General features: G+C 38.8%; 1 protein-coding gene across 2 annotated transcripts in view; it reads left to right on the top strand.

Moving 5' to 3' along the window:
• The first annotated feature begins 2,746 nt into the window (after positions 1-2,746).
• The window catches only part of ESYT3 (extended synaptotagmin 3), a 51,147-nt gene continuing 36,481 nt past the window's right edge, over positions 2,747-17,412 (top strand). For both annotated transcript variants that reach the window (XR_015797185.1, XM_088146474.1), the window contains exons 1-2: positions 2,747-3,306; positions 17,032-17,073. Coding sequence is in view for 1 of the 2 variants with exons in the window: in XM_088146474.1 (XP_088002600.1) it covers positions 2,956-3,306; positions 17,032-17,073 (393 nt within the window). In the remaining variant the exon portion in view is untranslated. The remainder of the gene's footprint in view (positions 3,307-17,031; positions 17,074-17,412) is intronic.

The following is a 17,412-nucleotide window of genomic DNA, read 5'->3' as shown; positions in this document are numbered from 1 at the left end:
TTTTTTTCTGCACTCTGAATAACATTGTCTACCCCAATATATGTATGCTAGCACTCTTTAGAATGGTATAAACACAAGTTAATCCAAAAGCCATTTGCCCTATAGCATCATTAAAAGTATGGAAACTGTCCAAATTATTGTATGCATGGAACAATCTAACATGATAAAATGCAGGTATTCCAGTTTCGCCAGTTTGCTGACCTGGCTGTGTAAACAGTTTAAGTGTACCTTTTATTGCATCTAGTACACATCTTGTTGCTGCAGAAAGTGTAAATAGTAGCATCCACAATTTAACTTCCAATATTTAAAATATATTTTGATAATTAAATTAATGCACTCTACATTTCCCTTATAGTCTACAATTATGAGCTGGCTGCATCAAGTAAATAGTGATCTATCTTCCCTTGCATTTTTTCACCTAAGCACCAGATGGCATTGGGCACAAACTAATAAAATACACAAGATTTTAATCTAGCATGTTGTTCCGAAGAAAAATCCTCCCATCCCTTCCTGCAGAAGGGAACCAACAGCCATATTGCTGTCAAATCCTATAGAACAACATTGTGGTGTATGAAAGGTAGTTCTCTTGCAATGGAGATATGGTGTGTCGTCTGGCTTTCTCCAAACACTGGTTTCCACATTTTCTCAGAAGTGTGTACAGACGTATGACTGGAACATGAGCAAGATTCCTGTCTTTGTTGAGTTTTATTTATTACACGTGTGAAGAGAGATATTCAGAGGAGTAGGATTCAACCTATAGTTGTATGTCTAAGCAAATTTGAATGAAATTAGATTTCTAAATTCATTATCTTCCCAAGTTTAGGTCTGAGTTTGTAATAGAAATTATTTATCACTACTCAACTCACCTCGGCTAATCTCCAAAAAACTAAAGAAGGTCAAATCTAGTTAGTACTTGGATGGGAGACCATCAAAAAATCCTGGGCAGAAGATTAGACTGGAAACTCCACAAAAAAAAATAAAAAAAAATCCTACAATAAGACAATGACAAACCACATTCATACTGTTGCCAAGAAAATTGCATACATGTATCCATGTAGTCACAATGGTAGAGTTGAGCTTAATGTTAAGGAAGCCTTTACCTGATGATCACACTTCTAAGAACAATTGAAGAAATATAACCCTTTTTGGTTTTTTGGATCCCTCAGTGGTTCATAATACCACAGCTGTACTTGCATGATACACTGAACCACCACCAGCCAACCACATTTTAGTCTAGTAAATTATACAAGCCTAGTTTGTATGATTATAGTATGATTCAGTGTGTCGTGGAAATCAGGAAAATTAGGTTAAATTAACCTTTGTTAAGATTATAATCCAGAAACATAGATCCTCAGATTCTTCTAGGAAGGTAAATGGGGTTGGGCCCCATTAGTACTTGGATAGAAGACTTTATCAGGAAGTTCCCAGGCTTTAGACCAGGCTGAGGGCCAAAAAACATCCCAGAAGATGGGGATCGCCTGTCACTTCTACAATCCTGCCAATTCCATGGACAGGTCCATGAGGTCGCCAAGAATTAAGCTCAGCTTGAAGGAGATTTTACCTTTACTATTTTATTTTATTTTATATTATTTTACTAACTTCGCTTTCATCATAACTGAAGATTCTGCTGTGCAAAAAAAAGCAAGTGACTCAAGATCATTAAGTGAATTTCATCATGTATTTAAATTTTGTACCTGAGTTTCAGACAGCATGCTAAGCTGCAACCAAACCAATCATTTTTGGCTTATTGTTTTGTATAAATATGTAACACACGCTGTTATAGGGGTTTATAATGCATGCATGTAGTCAATAATAAAATGCTCTTAGAATGTTGTGGCTGCAGGTTTGGGACTGACCCAGGAAGAGGAGAACCTGCCCAGAAAGGTCTGGAAGACTTAAAGCAGCATTTCTCAACCTTGGCAACCTTAAGATGTGTGGACTTCAACTCCCAGAATTCCCTAGCCAGCATGAGTTGATGATCACACGTCTCGAAGGTGCCAGGGTTAAGAAACACTGGCTTAAAGGCTCAATAACAGAGAAAGGCACTTTGGAATAACCACAGGCAGAAGATATGCTGTCAAAACAGTCCGAATGGCCCCATTCCTCCAGAAAATGTGGCTTGGGGGTGATCTTGTGCCCCACATCATCTTGCTAGCCCAGGACAAGTCTTGCTGGAAAGGCAACTTTGGAGGCTCATGGATACCTTCAAGTGGGGAAAAAACTTAAACTGCTGTTCCAATAGAAGAAAATACCTGTAGCTCAGGATTGAACGGTGGTGTCCTTGGCGCTCTCTGAACTTGGTTGTTCACCTACGTTGCATTACCCGACTAGGTAACATCTGCAAGCAAACAACCAAGCTCAGCACCAAGAACTCCACTGAACTGCTCTAACAGCCCCAAGTCGTCTTTGGTAGCAACGTTCACCCTCGTAATATAGAAAGCCATCCAGCCATCGCTGCCCCAAAGCTCAATGACAGGCTTTAGAGCGCCATCAGGAAGCACTACGTAGTGTGGAAACTGCCGGGTCCGCCTTTGCAAACCCATCGAGTCTTCTCCTTTCCGCTTCCGCGAGGCGCTCTAGGGGGCAGCAGAGAGCAGCAGCGGGGCGACTTCTCCCGCCCGCCCGCCTGCCTGCCTGGCCCGGCCGCTGGGAGAACGAGAAAAAGGCGGGGCCGTAAATCAGCGGCGCACCTGAGCGGGACCTGCCTTTGCCTCGCCGGGGCGGCACCGAGGGACGAGGAGGAGGAGGAGGAGGAGGGTAGTCAATGGGCGGCGGCGGCGGCAGCAGCAGCGGCTGCAGCGGCCGCAGCAGCAGCAGTAGTAGCGCCGCGGATGCTCTCTGTGGAGCGCTTGGAGCGTCCCGGGCTGACGGCGGGAGCTGCGTTGCGGGGCTGAGCGCCTGCCCGCCCGGGAGGAGTGGCGTCGTACTTCGCGGTTTCGCCCGGCTCTACCTGCCATGCAGTCGGCGGCTGCGGCGCCGGGGCAGGCGGACTCTGCCGACTCGGGCGCCGCTCAGATGGAGCCGAGCGAAGAACAACTTTCGCGGTCCGAAGCGAAGCCACTTCCTCCGGTGCTCCGTGAGCTCAGATCCTTCGCGGTCCGGGCGTTGCTGTGCCTTGCCCCGGTCTACTTGGCCGGCTACTTGGGGATCAGTACGAGCTGGGTGCTGATCGGCTTGCTCTTCTGGATGTGGTGGAGAAGGAACCGGCGAGAGAAGCGTTCCCGGCTGTCGGCAGCCTTCGGGCTGGTCGAGGATGAGAAGCAAGCCATCAGCCAAGGAATCGCCCTGCAGCAGCTCCCTGCCTGGGTAAGTAGCGCGGAGGAGCCCTTTGCCCTCTGCTTGGGGCCCGAGGGACAGCCCGGGAAGCTCAGGAGCTTGCTCTCCTGGACGCGGTTCTGCAAACGAGCCCGTGGACCTGTATCTCGAGAGGCTCCTCCCGCTCCATCCCCCCCCCCTTGGTATCTGGTATTAAATAGCTTCGAGTAGGGAAGTCCCCCCCCCCCGCCGCCGCAAGTAGCCCATGTGCCACCCCAGATGGGAGACGGGCAAGGCAAGGGCTCTTGTCACTCATTCTTTTTTTAGGGAGGGAGCTTGCCATTCTTAGCTGCTGGTTTAAAATTCAGGGGGATAACTGGCAAATGATCAAAGATGTGGAAGCCTGATTTATTTTAAGTAAGGCTACTTGCTTACTGTGCCCACTTATCAGAAGAAAGTTGCCCACTTTTAATAGGATGTGGAGTAAACCTGTGCAATATGGTGCAGGACATTGATTGGCGCACTGAACATTCAAGAGCATCCATCGAAGGCTGACTCCTGAGGGCCAGCTCAGTAGGAGTTTGTCTGGGGCAAAGGATCCGAAGTTGTAATGGCACACTTTTACAAATCTTTCCCCTTGGAACCATATAAAACCAAAGAGGTGCCCAGCGTTTAGCGTTTATTGCTGCAAGGCTTTAGCTGGGATATGTGACTTTTAAACGTCTGCAGATTATGCTTTATAGTTAAAAATAGTTGATGCAAGTTTTACGTTCATTTCTGAAGTTTTTTAGGACCTCTTTTCAAAACACTTTTTCCAAGCACAAAGTGGTTGACTGATGAAAAAAAATATTAGAAAGTCACACTCCTACAGAGTGATGACACTTACGGAACATTGACACCGTCCACTTGCAGCAGCCAGGAGCAAGGCCAGGGAGCTTTTTCTGGCCTGGGAGTTGCACTGCGCTTAAGGATCTCTTCCAGGGTCTGTGCAATCTCCACCCTTCCCTAAAGTCCTGGCTGTGAGAGCAAGTTGTTGTCCGTTGGGAAAATAAGGACTTGCAGTGGCATTGCTAGAATTATGGGGAAGTTAGGCAAAAAGTCCTTTGAGGTCCATGCCCACACCCATGGGTACTCTTTCTCTCACTACTTACTCTCTGCCCCATCCCCCACAGATATTGGCATCTTGGTCTCTTTCCTCTAATATTTACATGTGTTGGGCTGTACTGCAGATAGGACCTCTATGTTGTGTGGGTGAGTGAGAGAATAAAATGTGATGCTGAATAACTGCAGTTATTGTCTGGTTTGGAAAAACAGCAATAAAGTATTCTTTAACTCAGTTCCAACTCCTGGTGACTTCTTGGAAGCATCCATATAGTTTGGTTAGCAACAGTATGGAAGTGGTTTGCCATTGCCTTCTTCCAATGTGCTTTTCTACTTCCCAGTCTAGCTTACAACTCAGCATTTGCTAGAGGTCTGTCATCCAAGTGTGAAGCAGGCCCACCCTGTTTAACCTCCAGGCTCAGACAAGGCCAGTCTGAGAAGCCACCTGATGAAGCCAGAATACAGTAAAAAGCATAGGCCTCCTAAACTGCATCCAGTGGTCCAGCTGTAATGGCACCCTGGGAGAGGCAGAACTCGTAAGTCCTAGGCGTTCCCAGCAGCTTGGCTCCCCAGCTCTCCAGTGGTCAGCGTGGAACCCGTCCCCTTTGTGCTTCAGGTGAGCAGACCCTAGGGAATGCTGCCATCTGGTGAGAATAGAGACATAAGGTACAGACTTCGAGAAGGTGCCCCATGGGGCCTTCATTTGCCAAACAAGGAAGCTTATTGGGCTGAACTTTCCCCATAGTTGGTTGCAATTAAAACAAAAAAAATGTGTAAAGTAAATTAGTGGAACAGAAAATCTGTTGATTCATGTATTTTGGGGAAACAGGAGCTGTGATACATAGATGCAAAATTAGTTGCTGGAGAATGCATTCTGGATGGTTAAAGGACTACATTGATAAGAAACTCAACCATATATGGTGACAAAATAGTTTGCTTTTAATTTTGAATTTTATTAGATGAATATTTAGTCCATTTTAAAATTAAGGTAGCTGGTTGGTTGTATGGCCACCCACTGCTAGCAGTTCCTGCTTCACTGAGGCATGGTCACCACTGGATACAAACTTATATCCTAATCTTACTAATGTATCAATTGGAGCACCACAGAGATAACATAGCTTTGGCTAAACCGTATCAATTGTCTAGATTAATATTTCAGATGCTCTTTTTCCTATTTTATTTACACACACACACACACACTATATATATATATATATATATATATATATATACAGTGTGTGTGTGTGTGTGTGTGTGTGTGTGTGTATTTCATTCATTCATTCATTCTTAAAAAATTTCTAGCCAGACTGAAACTTTTCATCTTATCTACTTGCTTTATTCAAGTTAGGATTATATTGATGAAATGCTTTTTGCATGGCCGTGCTATCTTTTAATATGGTATCTCCCTCTTGTAGTTTCAATATTTTCATAATTTATATGCCAACCATTTCCCTGGCTTGTTTGCAAACATAGAGGTTTTTTGCTTTACATAGTTCATTTTTATTTCCATTTCTCTTACTGTTAACATAGATAACTGTTGTTGAAAAACTTAATTTGTTGAGAAATACTTATCTTCTCTGGAATTTTCTTTAATTCTTCTTCTTCTCTCTTTATCTCAGCCAAAATAGCTTGTGCCTTTTCCTGCCTCTTATTTTGAGTTCACTTGTATGAAATAACCTCTGATAAGCTTTCCCAAGCCATTCTTAAATCAGTACCTTTGTCTAAATTATTTTCAAAATATTCTTTTAATTTCTTTTTACAGTCCTCCACTATTGCTTCTTTCTGTAACAATGTTTCATTTAGTCTTCATCTAAAAGAACTAGATTTCCTTTTATAAACTAAACACAGGATTATGATCCAAAAAAGTACTTGGTAAAGTATTTCTACTTTAGAAACCTTAGTAGCCAAATCTTCAAAATCCATATCACATCTATTCTTGAAAAGGATCTGTGTCTTTCAGAAATATAGGTGTGCTCTCCTGAATTGCCATTTTTCTGACTCCATATGTCCAGAAGCCCTAAAATGTCCATCAAATCAAAGAAAATTTTTGGTAATTTGCCTTGAGTAATTTTAATATTTTTCTCAGAAATTCTGTCCAGTTGTGGGGAAATCACTCCATTCCAGTCCCCCATCAAACACCAATTTTCATAAGAGAAACCTATTAGTCTCTCCATAAGTCCTTTGTAGAACAGTACTTCATCCTCATTTGGGGCATAAATTCCCAATATCAGAGTCTTAGTCCCATGCAAATTAACTTCTACCCCAACAAATCTACCATGCTCATCAGTCAATACAAGTTCTGGTTTTAGTTGGGGATTTATATACAAAACAACTCCATTTCTTTTTAAAATTCCTGCTGAAATAGATTCTTCACCCAAATTTTTAAAAATCAAATATTTTATGTCCTTTTTTCTAATATGTGTCTCTTGTTGGCAAATTATCTTGTTTCAATTTTTTCAAATAATGATTTTTTCCCCTCTTTCAAGGATCATTTGCTCCATTTACATTCCACGTTAAGCATTTCTAATCCATAATCAAGCCAAAAATTTAGAAAACTCAGTACTGTAGCGCGTAGTTCAGTATCATCCCTTTCAATTTCCTGTTGCACCTATTGAAGTTTTTGTGTGGTCTCATTTGACGCCTCCATTTGAAACTCCTCCAATTCCTCTTTAAATTTTTTTAGAAATTCCCATGCCTTCTGGACAGAATTCACTCAAAACCTCTGCTGTTTAAATGTAAAAATTACACCTTCCAGTTTATCCCATCAAAATGGAATCTTTTTCTGTTTTAATCTGTCAGCCAAAAAACAATACTCTTACCTCTTACACAAGATTCTAACAGGTATTTTTTAAAGAACAATTACCTCTGTATTATCAATCTTCAGTCTTGTATTAAAATGCTGCTGCTGGAAAACTTGATCTCTTGTCTTCTTCCTGACAAAGTGCACCAAGACATCCATTGGAACATTTCTTATTCTCACAAATCTTGTATTTATTCTATATACTTTATCAGTTTCTGGCTTTGTATCCTCCTCATCCCAATCCAAAAAAATTGCTAAAGCTTTAATAACCTTTTCTCAAATATCTTCACCAGAATCCTCTGGAATAGTTCTAAATCTCAAACAAATTTCCTTCTCTCTCAGTTCCAGTAGTGCCAAATTATCTAACTCTCTTTCCAGCTCTCTGTCCTTAACTTCTGTCTTACTCTCCAGAATTTCCACTTTGTCATTCGTTTTATATCTCCAAATATTTGTTTTACACAGCTTTCCATCTTCTTGACTTCTTTTTTCATCTCTTCTTTCATCTTAACAAGTCTTTCATCCATTCTTTTTTCTTTTTTTTTAAAGTTTTTTTATTTTTTACAACAAACACAAACATACATAAACAAACAAGAGCATAAAAAACATAAAAACCATCTTCCATCTTAAACCGTGTGTCAGCCAGTTACCAATAATTTGTGCCATCCTTTCATAGTCTTCACTCACCATTTATATAGAGTCTCATATTATCTATCCAACATATATTTATATATTTATCAGTTATCAATTATTATTCATTTGTTACTAGTCTATCTATAATACCAGCGTTCATTATAAGATTTGTATCATTTTTATCCATTGATTATATATATATATATATATATATATATATAGTAATTTATATCAATTTATCGAGTTTCTATTATATAATTTCCTAATCTATTACATTACTATATCTTTTCGTCCAACCATTGATAAAACAAATCCCATATCATATAAAATTGTTTGTCTTCTTGCTCTCTAATTTCAAATGTCAATTTACTCATCTCAGCACATTCCATAATTTTCTTAATAACTTCCTCCTGCAAAGGGACTTTTTCATTCTTCCAATTCTTAGCAAATACAATTCTAGCCGCTGTCAAAACATTTACAATCAGATATTTCAATTCTTTACTATATGTTTCCGGTATAATTCCCAGTAAAAATGTCTCTGGTTTAAAGTCTATATGTTGTTTTGTCATTTTTTCCAACCATGTGTGGATTTTAATCCAATATCTTTTGGCTTCTGGGCATGTCCACCACATATGGTAATATGAGCCGGGTATCTGATGACACTTCCAACATTTATCGGACTTGTTCTTATACATTCTCGCGATCCTCACTGGGGGTAAATGCCACCTGTAAAACATCTTATACAAGTTTTCTTTATATGCAGTTGACATTGTCATTTTATAATTTTGAGACCATAGTTTTTGCCACTTCTCTAAATCAATTCCATGTCCAAAATTTTTCCCCCATGCAATCATTGTTTCTTTGACCTGTCTCTTCCTCCATTTTAAATTCTAGTAAATGTCCATAAAGTTTTTTAATCACCTTTTCATCAGTACCCATCAAAATTTTATCTAGAACAGTCAGCTCATCATAGATACCTTCTGCTTTAAAATCTTTATCAAATCTAGATTGTATTTGCAAATATGAAAAACAATTCATTTTTATACCTTGTTCTTCCAACGCTTGCACAGTTTTAAGTTCATCCTTTTCATTCAATATCTCAGTATATCTAACTGTTTGTTCCTTTTTATATGTTATTGGATAAGAGAAGGCTTCAATAGTGGATATCCATCGTGGAACTTTTAAATAATATTGTCTTCTTGTCTTCTCCCAGTTTAAAAACAATGCCTCTCGAATATAATGCCTTCTAAAATAGCCCTGTGTTTTCGTTCCCTTATACCATAGGAAAGCATGCCAGCCCAACAACAGGTCATGTCCCTCTAAGGTCAGTAATCTGTTATTTCTTAAAGTTATCCAATCCTTTACCCACATCAAATTTGTCGCCTGATAATATAATTCCCAGTTAGGCAAGGCAAACCCACCTCTTACTCTTGTGTCTTGTAGTAGTTTAAGCTTTATTCTTGCTTTTTTTCCCTGCCAAATGTATTTCAATACGATTTTATTTAAATCATCAAAGAACTCTTTCTCTAGACGAATAGGAATTGTCTGGAATAAATATAATATCCTAGGCAATATATTCATCTTAATGGTGGATATTCTCCCAATCATTGATAATTGTAAGTTCTTCCATTTTGTCAAAACTGTTGCAATCTGTCGTTTAACATAATTATCCTCCTTCAATGTACTACATCTTGGTGTAATATATATCCCTAGGTATTTAACCCTGTTTGTGACCTGTATTTCCAAGACTTCTTCCAATTCTTTCTTTCGCCTTGCTAGCATATTCTTTGTTAATATCTTTGTTTTATCTTTATTTATTTTTAATCCTGCTACTTTTCCATATTCTTCTATCTTTTCAATTAATTTAGATGCTGTTTCCAATGGGTCCTCTAGTATAAATACTAGGTCATCTGCAAAGGCTTGCAATTTATACTCTTCCTTTTTAATTTTCATTCCTTTTATTTCTTTCTCTTCTCTTATATTCCTATTCAACACTTCTAATGTTAAAACAAACAACAAGGGCGATAGTGGACAGCCTTGTCTCGTCCCTTTTGTTATGTCTATCTGTTCTGTTAAATCTCCGTTTATCATGATCTTTGCAGTCTGCTTATGATATATTGTTTCAATGGCTTGAATAAATTTTTTGCCAAAGCCCATTTGTACCAATTGCAGTAACATAAATCGCCAACTCACGTTGTCAAAGGCTTTTTGTGTGTCTAAAAATATCAGGGCCATTTGCTTTTCAGGATGTGCCTCATAGTATTCCAGAGTGTCCAGAATTACTCTCATGTTGTCTTTTATTTGTCTCTTTGGCAGAAAATTTTTGCCTCAATTTTGGCAGAGAGACTGAAAAGATATTTAAATAATTTTATTCATACTGATCCATTCTTTTTTCAATAGCTGTCAATTTAGTATCCAATGATTTAGTCAATTAGCATCAAGTGATTCAGCTAACTTATTGCCGAATTCCTCAAACATTTTCTGGTGTAATTCCTCTCTCTGCAAGTTGCTGCAGCGATCCTCTACTCCCTTCCATTCTTGCCGCTTTTCTGGTGGTTTCCATTGTAATATTATAATCCAAAAGTGAAAGTGTCTCAATTGCAAGGGAAAGAGTAAAAGGCAGACTTCCCTCCCCCCCCCCGCCCCCCGTTTTGTCTTCCTGTGCCCTTAATACTTTCATCTCAAATGGCACTCCGTAGTTACGCTCAGCATCACAGTCTGGCTCATATTACCTTTATCTTTTCTTTTGTAAAATCCACCAATTGTCTGCACTCTTTAATAGTAAACAAAAAACATTCCCATGAAGGTCCAGTTCATTTGTCTATTTTAATTCCAATTAATTCAAAAGCACTTTCACCAAAAAATAATCTTTTAAAATAACTATCCCCTTTATCCATTTTAAACTTTCTTACATCCACTCCATGTTAAGATATTTGCCAAAAGTTTTTAAATCTTTAAAACTTTTTTTTTTCCTTTTTAGTCCAAAAAGAATGTTGACACACCAAGTGGAATTCTCTTATCCTGCCACTTAGAAAATCTCTCTTTAACTGTAAATTAATTACATCTGAAAGTGTTTAAGAAAGTGAGGCTTGTGCCAACTTTGTATCCATATAGGTTGCATTATGGCTCTGAGTTTGGTTGAAATCCCTCAACTCCCAGCTGCTCAACTCATGAGTAAACCAGAAAAACCTCAGTTCCTGAAGTCTCCTCACAAGGAGCAGCTGTCCAGAATTCAAGCGGGCAATCTTATAATCTTTCCTTGTCTGAAAAGGAAATTTGCCATCTGGCCACTGATCTCCACTGCACTGCCATCCCCGCTCTTCAGGGACGCGGAGTCCACCATAGATCTTCATCCAGAAGCCACTTTTCATCTTAACTACAGTATTTCTCAAGGATAGAGTTCTCTTAAGTAAAAGTTCAAACCATCTTCTAGTCTTTGAGTGAGGATGCAATAATACTGTTTGCCCCCAGATAAACTGCTCTTCTATGGCCTCTCACCCAGGCCATAGGTTCATTGACCTCACCCAGGCCTAAGAATTCATTATTCTTAGGATCTGAAATGGCTAAAGATGTTATCAAACAGCCAAATAAGGAGACAGAGAATCAGAACTATTTAAGTCGATATCCAAGGATTAGTGACCTCTCAAAGAATCCTGAGATGTTTCCCCACAGTTGTACTCATGTACTCATGTATCACAGGCGCTGATGAGCATGACATGGAACCCATGTTATGCTCTCCCTTCAGCATTCTTAGGGGACAGATATCAAAATATCCCAATATCATAATATCCCAACCTCCCAGAGGTTATGGCCATAAGAATAAATCAGTACCAAGTCAACTGTATTTGTCCTTTTATACTCTGAATATTATTCTGATTCTCAGTGAGGATTAATCCAGCCTTTATTTAAAACATTTCCAGACCACCTAGATGAATATTATATTAAAACTCTGTTATCTAACATAAATTGTGAACTTATTTAGTTGCAAGTTATTGTTTTTGCTGCAGTAGCCTGTTGCATTTTTGTAACCCTAAATAATTGATTTGAATTATTTCAAATTCAAATTGAATTTGAATTGAGATTAATTAAAAGGTTTGAAGTCTTTATTTAAGTTGGTGTCTCTTCCTCTACCCCTTGAGTGATGTTTTATCAGGACCAGGTTAGCAAGTACAGAAGCAGAAAAGCCTTTTCCCCACTTTTGTGCTGTCTTCATCATTGCAAGTTTTAGCTATGATGGTACAAATGTCCTCTCTAGATGTTTTATACTGTAGCTCCTATCATCAAAGGACTGTAGCCCAGTATCTTGTAATCAATGTCAGCAGCAACATTACACATTTCTGCGAGTACTCTGCTCTGCTTCATAATAAAGGGGTGGAAGTAGAATTGGGTAAAATAAGAACATATTTAGAAAATTGTTTCTGGTTTGTTTAATCATGATTAGTTGAGTAAACCAATTTTGACTCCATTCATTCAATATGCTAAGCAAAGCCAAGGAAATCACATTATGGCTTAATGCAGTGTGTAAAACCCAGGCTGCTCTGGCACTGGTAACTTTTGACTGCCTGCTCAACTAAATTTAGGATGCAATGAAATAGCTGCATAGTTATTCCTATTGGGTTAATGTCTTGTTTACAAATACCACATCATTGCAGGATTTGTTAAAGTAGTTAGCTTGGATGTGCAAGTCGAATGAAGCCTTTGAGGTTCACCTGAGACCTATCAGGCCCTATGGCTTTGAAAAGTTTTCAGTATCATATTTAATTCAGGACCATATGCAGAGTGCATTCTCTTAACTCTTTGAATCAGGAGCTGTTTCATGAAGGAATAAAGCTTTCAAAGGATTTCTTGGCAGAGGCATTACAGAGCAGAGTATGAAGGAACCTGATGTAGAAACCTCACAAATGCTAAATGGGTATGGGTTTGGTAAGTTTTTGGATGGGAGGCTGGTTGGGAATCTTTTTCTACAAGCAGTCTTAATTTCCTTCAAGAATAAAAACAGGATAAAGGTAATAATAAGCAAATATTAATTGGGCCGTAGGTTTACCTAAGCATTAAGCACCGGGCACATGGTAAATTTGGCACTTAGACTTTGTAATGCTCACTGATCCAAATACTCCACCATCTTAGAAAACTGCATATCCAGTTACTCATGTCTTTAAAACTTCTTTTTTTCTGGTAACATAATGTAAAAGGTTAAGTACAGCTTTCCTTCCCCTTCTGTGTAAAAGCTTTTATGTAGGAAACGTATTGCCAATTATGAACTGTTGAATTCGTTATCACAGGAATGTTATGCTTTCAGAACAGAATGCCTCAACTTGACCTCTTTTCTTTCAATTACACAGAGACAATACAGTAGCTGCTACACCATTAGCGAGAATGTTTGTGTAGGGTGGGTAAAGAACAATTGTTTCAGTCAGGTCCATTTAGAGCTGGATTTGCCAACAACTCATGAACTTTCTGCGTACATATTTTGAAGGGTTTTGATGCTTACCTGCAATAGGAGGCATCCTCTTCCTTGGAATAAAAAGCAAAGAAACTTGGCAAGTCAGGTCAGTTCACTGGAATTATCACAAAACACCTGCACTTGACGTATGTCATTCCTTTGCACTATACCAGCAGTAGTAAACATTTGCTTCGGTTATAGACTAGCTAAGGTCATGATGAGTGACACTGTCAAATTCTGCCTGGGCAGGCTTCAGCCTTATAGTCCATCTGGAGAGAGGTACAAAGTAATGGGTGAGATCAAGAGCAAAATAACGCTTGCACCCTGTGTGACCGGATAAGCCACATAGAGGTACAGATCAAGCCTACATTTGTGTCAGTTCATATCACGTGTTCTAACAAACACTCTCTAAAACTGCCTTTGGCCAAACCTTTCTGCCACTCTGCTCCTATGTTATGCATGAGGAACATTGAGGCTGGGTGAAAAATACCTGGAGTAAACCAGAGGTAGCTCATCATTTTGTTTACTTTGCATTTTTGTTTTGCATTACAAAGCAGTCTTCTGTGAATCACCCAGAACTTTACCAGTAGGGACTGGTTTATCTTCTACTTGCCTTATCCTAATTCACCTGGTAGGATGGAAGCGTACCTAATAGTACGGCAATACTCATGTTTATTCATAAGTGACTTTTGCTTGGTTGGCAATACCTTCTCCGTGCAGGCAGACTGCAGCTTGTCTCTCCCTCCAAAGTTACTGCTGGGGGTGGGAGTGGGATCACTGTCTTGAATAGTAGCGTTTGACTGCTTCTTGCAACTCTTCCAGCCCACTAATGACCCCTGGTGAATAACAAACTGACAGTGAAGAGCGTTTGATTTTACTGGAGAGCAAGGTTGCTTTTTCTGCTTACCCCTGTGATTTTCTCATGCTTCCGTAACAGATCATGGGCAAGAAAGTACCTAGGCTGACTAGAGGCTACTGTCCTTGGAAGTGTTCCTATGAAGCAGAGTGATAATGAGAAATGTGGGAAGGCCACCATTTCTCTCGGGCAGACAGTGATCTCTAAAACATGGTACTGAATATAATTCCACTTCCTGCTGGACTGTTCTTTCCCTCCCATCATATGTCATCTAACACCAGCTTTTGCTCAAACTGAGACTTTTTCCCCCTCCCATTTGAATTATGTTGTGTATGGTGTTAATGTACTTATACATGGAACACAAGCTTATCAGTGTTACAAGCATCTTCGAGAATTGCAGTGAAAAAAGGAAGATATATATCTATTGTGTCTGAGTATTCATGTGCACAGACATATATATATAGAGAGAGAGAGAGGGAGAGAGATTTGTATCTACCATAATTTCTCTCTCCCACAAATCTTGTGCAATTTCTGTTGCAGTATTTGCTTGATTAGATTCTGGAGTGTGGAACAAACATCATTTTTACTGAATTGCACTGAGAACTGATCTCAACATGACTCCTACCATAGGTTTTATTTTATAGTCATAAAATTCTTTGGTTGTATTACCATATAATTAAAGTAACAGTGCACTGAATTTTATCTTATATCCTTAAATTCTTATGGTTTACCCACCTAATATGTACTATCTTTTTAAATATATATGATGTGTGTGTGTGTGTACACATACACACATCCCCATATGCAGTCATACATACACACACATTCAGTACATACTTATCATACCTTCAGGATAAGCAAGTGTATGCAAAGGGCAGAAAGAGTAGCAAAGTCACTGAATGGGCCCATAAATATTGACCTCTGCATCTTCATGGCTTTGATCAAGGTTTGTCCATAATGCTTTTTAGTAAGACCGAAAGAGGAGACTAGATTACCAGCCTTAGTTGTACCTGTGCCACATGCAGCATTCCTTGTTAATGGTAAGGACACAAAGCAGGAAAACGTGGGCACTTTTGGACCAGTATGGTACAAGCACACTCAAAGTCCAGTTGATTCCGAGCACTCTCACCCTATTCTATGTTAACTAGGATCTCTGATTTAGAGAGTGCCTTGCAAGCCAACATACTGTTACTATCATCCCCTCAATTAAGAGGCACATGCAGTGTAGGAAGGATACATAATTTTATAACTTTTAGTAATAATACTTTTGTTTTTGAATTAAATTTGTGATTGTGCTTTGATCACATTTTTAATGGCACTTTCTTTTTCTGTATCCAGGGACTTAGTGTGACATTTTATTCATGAAGTGAATGGAGACTTAGAAACAGCTGGCCTTTTCATTTATAGCACAGGGGTTAATAACACTCATCGTGAAGCACTTCTAATCCATGAACATTTCTTTAGAAATGTTCATTATTCTACTCTTTTGTTTTTAAACCTACGTAGGTCTGTTTTATTAAAGAAGGGTGTAATTTGTGGCCCCCAGAAATCTTAAAAAACACTTATCTAATTGTAATATTTAATACAATTAAAAGGAAAATTATTATCTTCTCATCTTAATTTAGATCAGATTTACAGTTAATTCCACAGTGGTTTTTAATAATATGTGGCCCTTTTAATTAAGATTTTTTAAAGATTTTTTTAATTCCACTTTTATTAATTTTATAAATAACTCAAGGTGGTGAACATATCTTATACTCCTTTCTCCTCCTATTTTCCCCACAACAACAACCCAGTGAAGTGAGTTGGGCTGAGAGAAAGTGACTGGCCCAAAGTCACCCAGCCTAACCTTTCATGCCTTAGGCAGGACTAGAACTCACAGTCTCCTGGTTTCTAGCCTGATATCATATCATATCATATCATATCATATCATATCATATCATATCATATATCATATCATATCATCATATATCAATTTAAAATAATAAATAATATCAATATATATAATAAAATATTATTATATTTGATCACAGTCTTTAGGGAAAAGCTATTTACCTACTAGCATTATCATAAGATATTAATATAAGATATAATATAGGGCTTTATTATAGCGGACTTTAATAAGTTGAGGAGATGAGCAAATTTCATCCGTATAATAAATCTGGCTTTACTATGAAGAGTTTTTGTCTTGTGATATAAGGCTGACAGTTAAGATTTATTTCCATTAGCGGGGGTGACAACAATTAAAGCTAAATGAAATGTCAATGTTTCGGTGATCTCTGCCCTGAAATCTTGCATGAGAACTTGGATTGCATGTTAGGTATAATGGTGGACTGCCATAGATGCCATCATCATGTTACTGATTCTTGGACAGTTGGTTGACTTGATCCAATATTGTCTGTTCTCAGAAGAAGAAGCTGTCCGACCCAAGCTTTTTCAGAAATACTGTTTGATCGTCTTTTAACTGGAAATTCCAGAGGCTAGACTTTTTGCACCTTTACTTATTTACTTTATTTATTTGTATGTTGCCCATTCCTGGAGGCTCTGGGTAGCTAATAATCAAGTTCCACATAAAAAGCAGCCCCACCAACATCAGAATAATAAAGAGAAAATATATAAATTCATGCGCCCGTATATAAAATATGCCCTGTACGACAAAGCTACAGCTATTTCTCTGAGTTGAATTAATCTTGTCTTCCGTTTTCAATAAGGAGCTTTCTCTTTGCTTCTGTGTAATTGCCTCTTCATGTGTATAAACCCGCAAATGAAGTATATTCTGTAGGACAGACCCATTATTGAGGTGCACATTTGATATCACTACAGAATCATCCTATGTATCAGACTTATAGTGGTCTCTTGTTAGGCCTGTCATTTTACTTGCATCCTGCTTATTAATTCCCATAGTGAAATCAGTTTTCATCTGTGTCTTTTGCACTTGCTTTCCAGGTGCACTTCCCTGATGTTGAACGGGTAGAGTGGCTGAACAAGGTAAGGCACAGGATATGGAAGGAGCTGTTATCTAATAAGCATAACGCTGAAATGTTCCTGTTTCAAAGTTTGCTTTGTAACCTGGCTGTTGAATCACCCATGAATAAATGTATTTGCTCTAGTTAAGTGGCTGGGGTAAGTTGGGTATGATTTGTATGATGTTCAGGGTTTGCCCTGAAGTTTGTTTGATCAAAGTTCTTCTCTGCTGAAGAAAAAGTATTGCCATCTGCCTTTGCCAAGACTCGTCCAAAACAAATTGTGCAGTAATTTTTTTTTTTTCCCTTTGTTACTAAGTGCTTAGCACTGAAACCTCTGAGGCAGATCTTCATACAACTGACA

Source organism: Python bivittatus, unplaced genomic scaffold, assembly GCF_059951505.1.
Source record: "Python bivittatus isolate LINGU-HERP-01145 unplaced genomic scaffold, Pbiv_v1 ctg000480_np1212, whole genome shotgun sequence".
Classification (NCBI taxonomy): Eukaryota; Metazoa; Chordata; class Lepidosauria; order Squamata; family Pythonidae; genus Python; species Python bivittatus.
The sequence above is the reverse complement of the archived record's forward strand: the minus strand, read 5'-3'. Positions and strand labels throughout refer to the sequence as shown.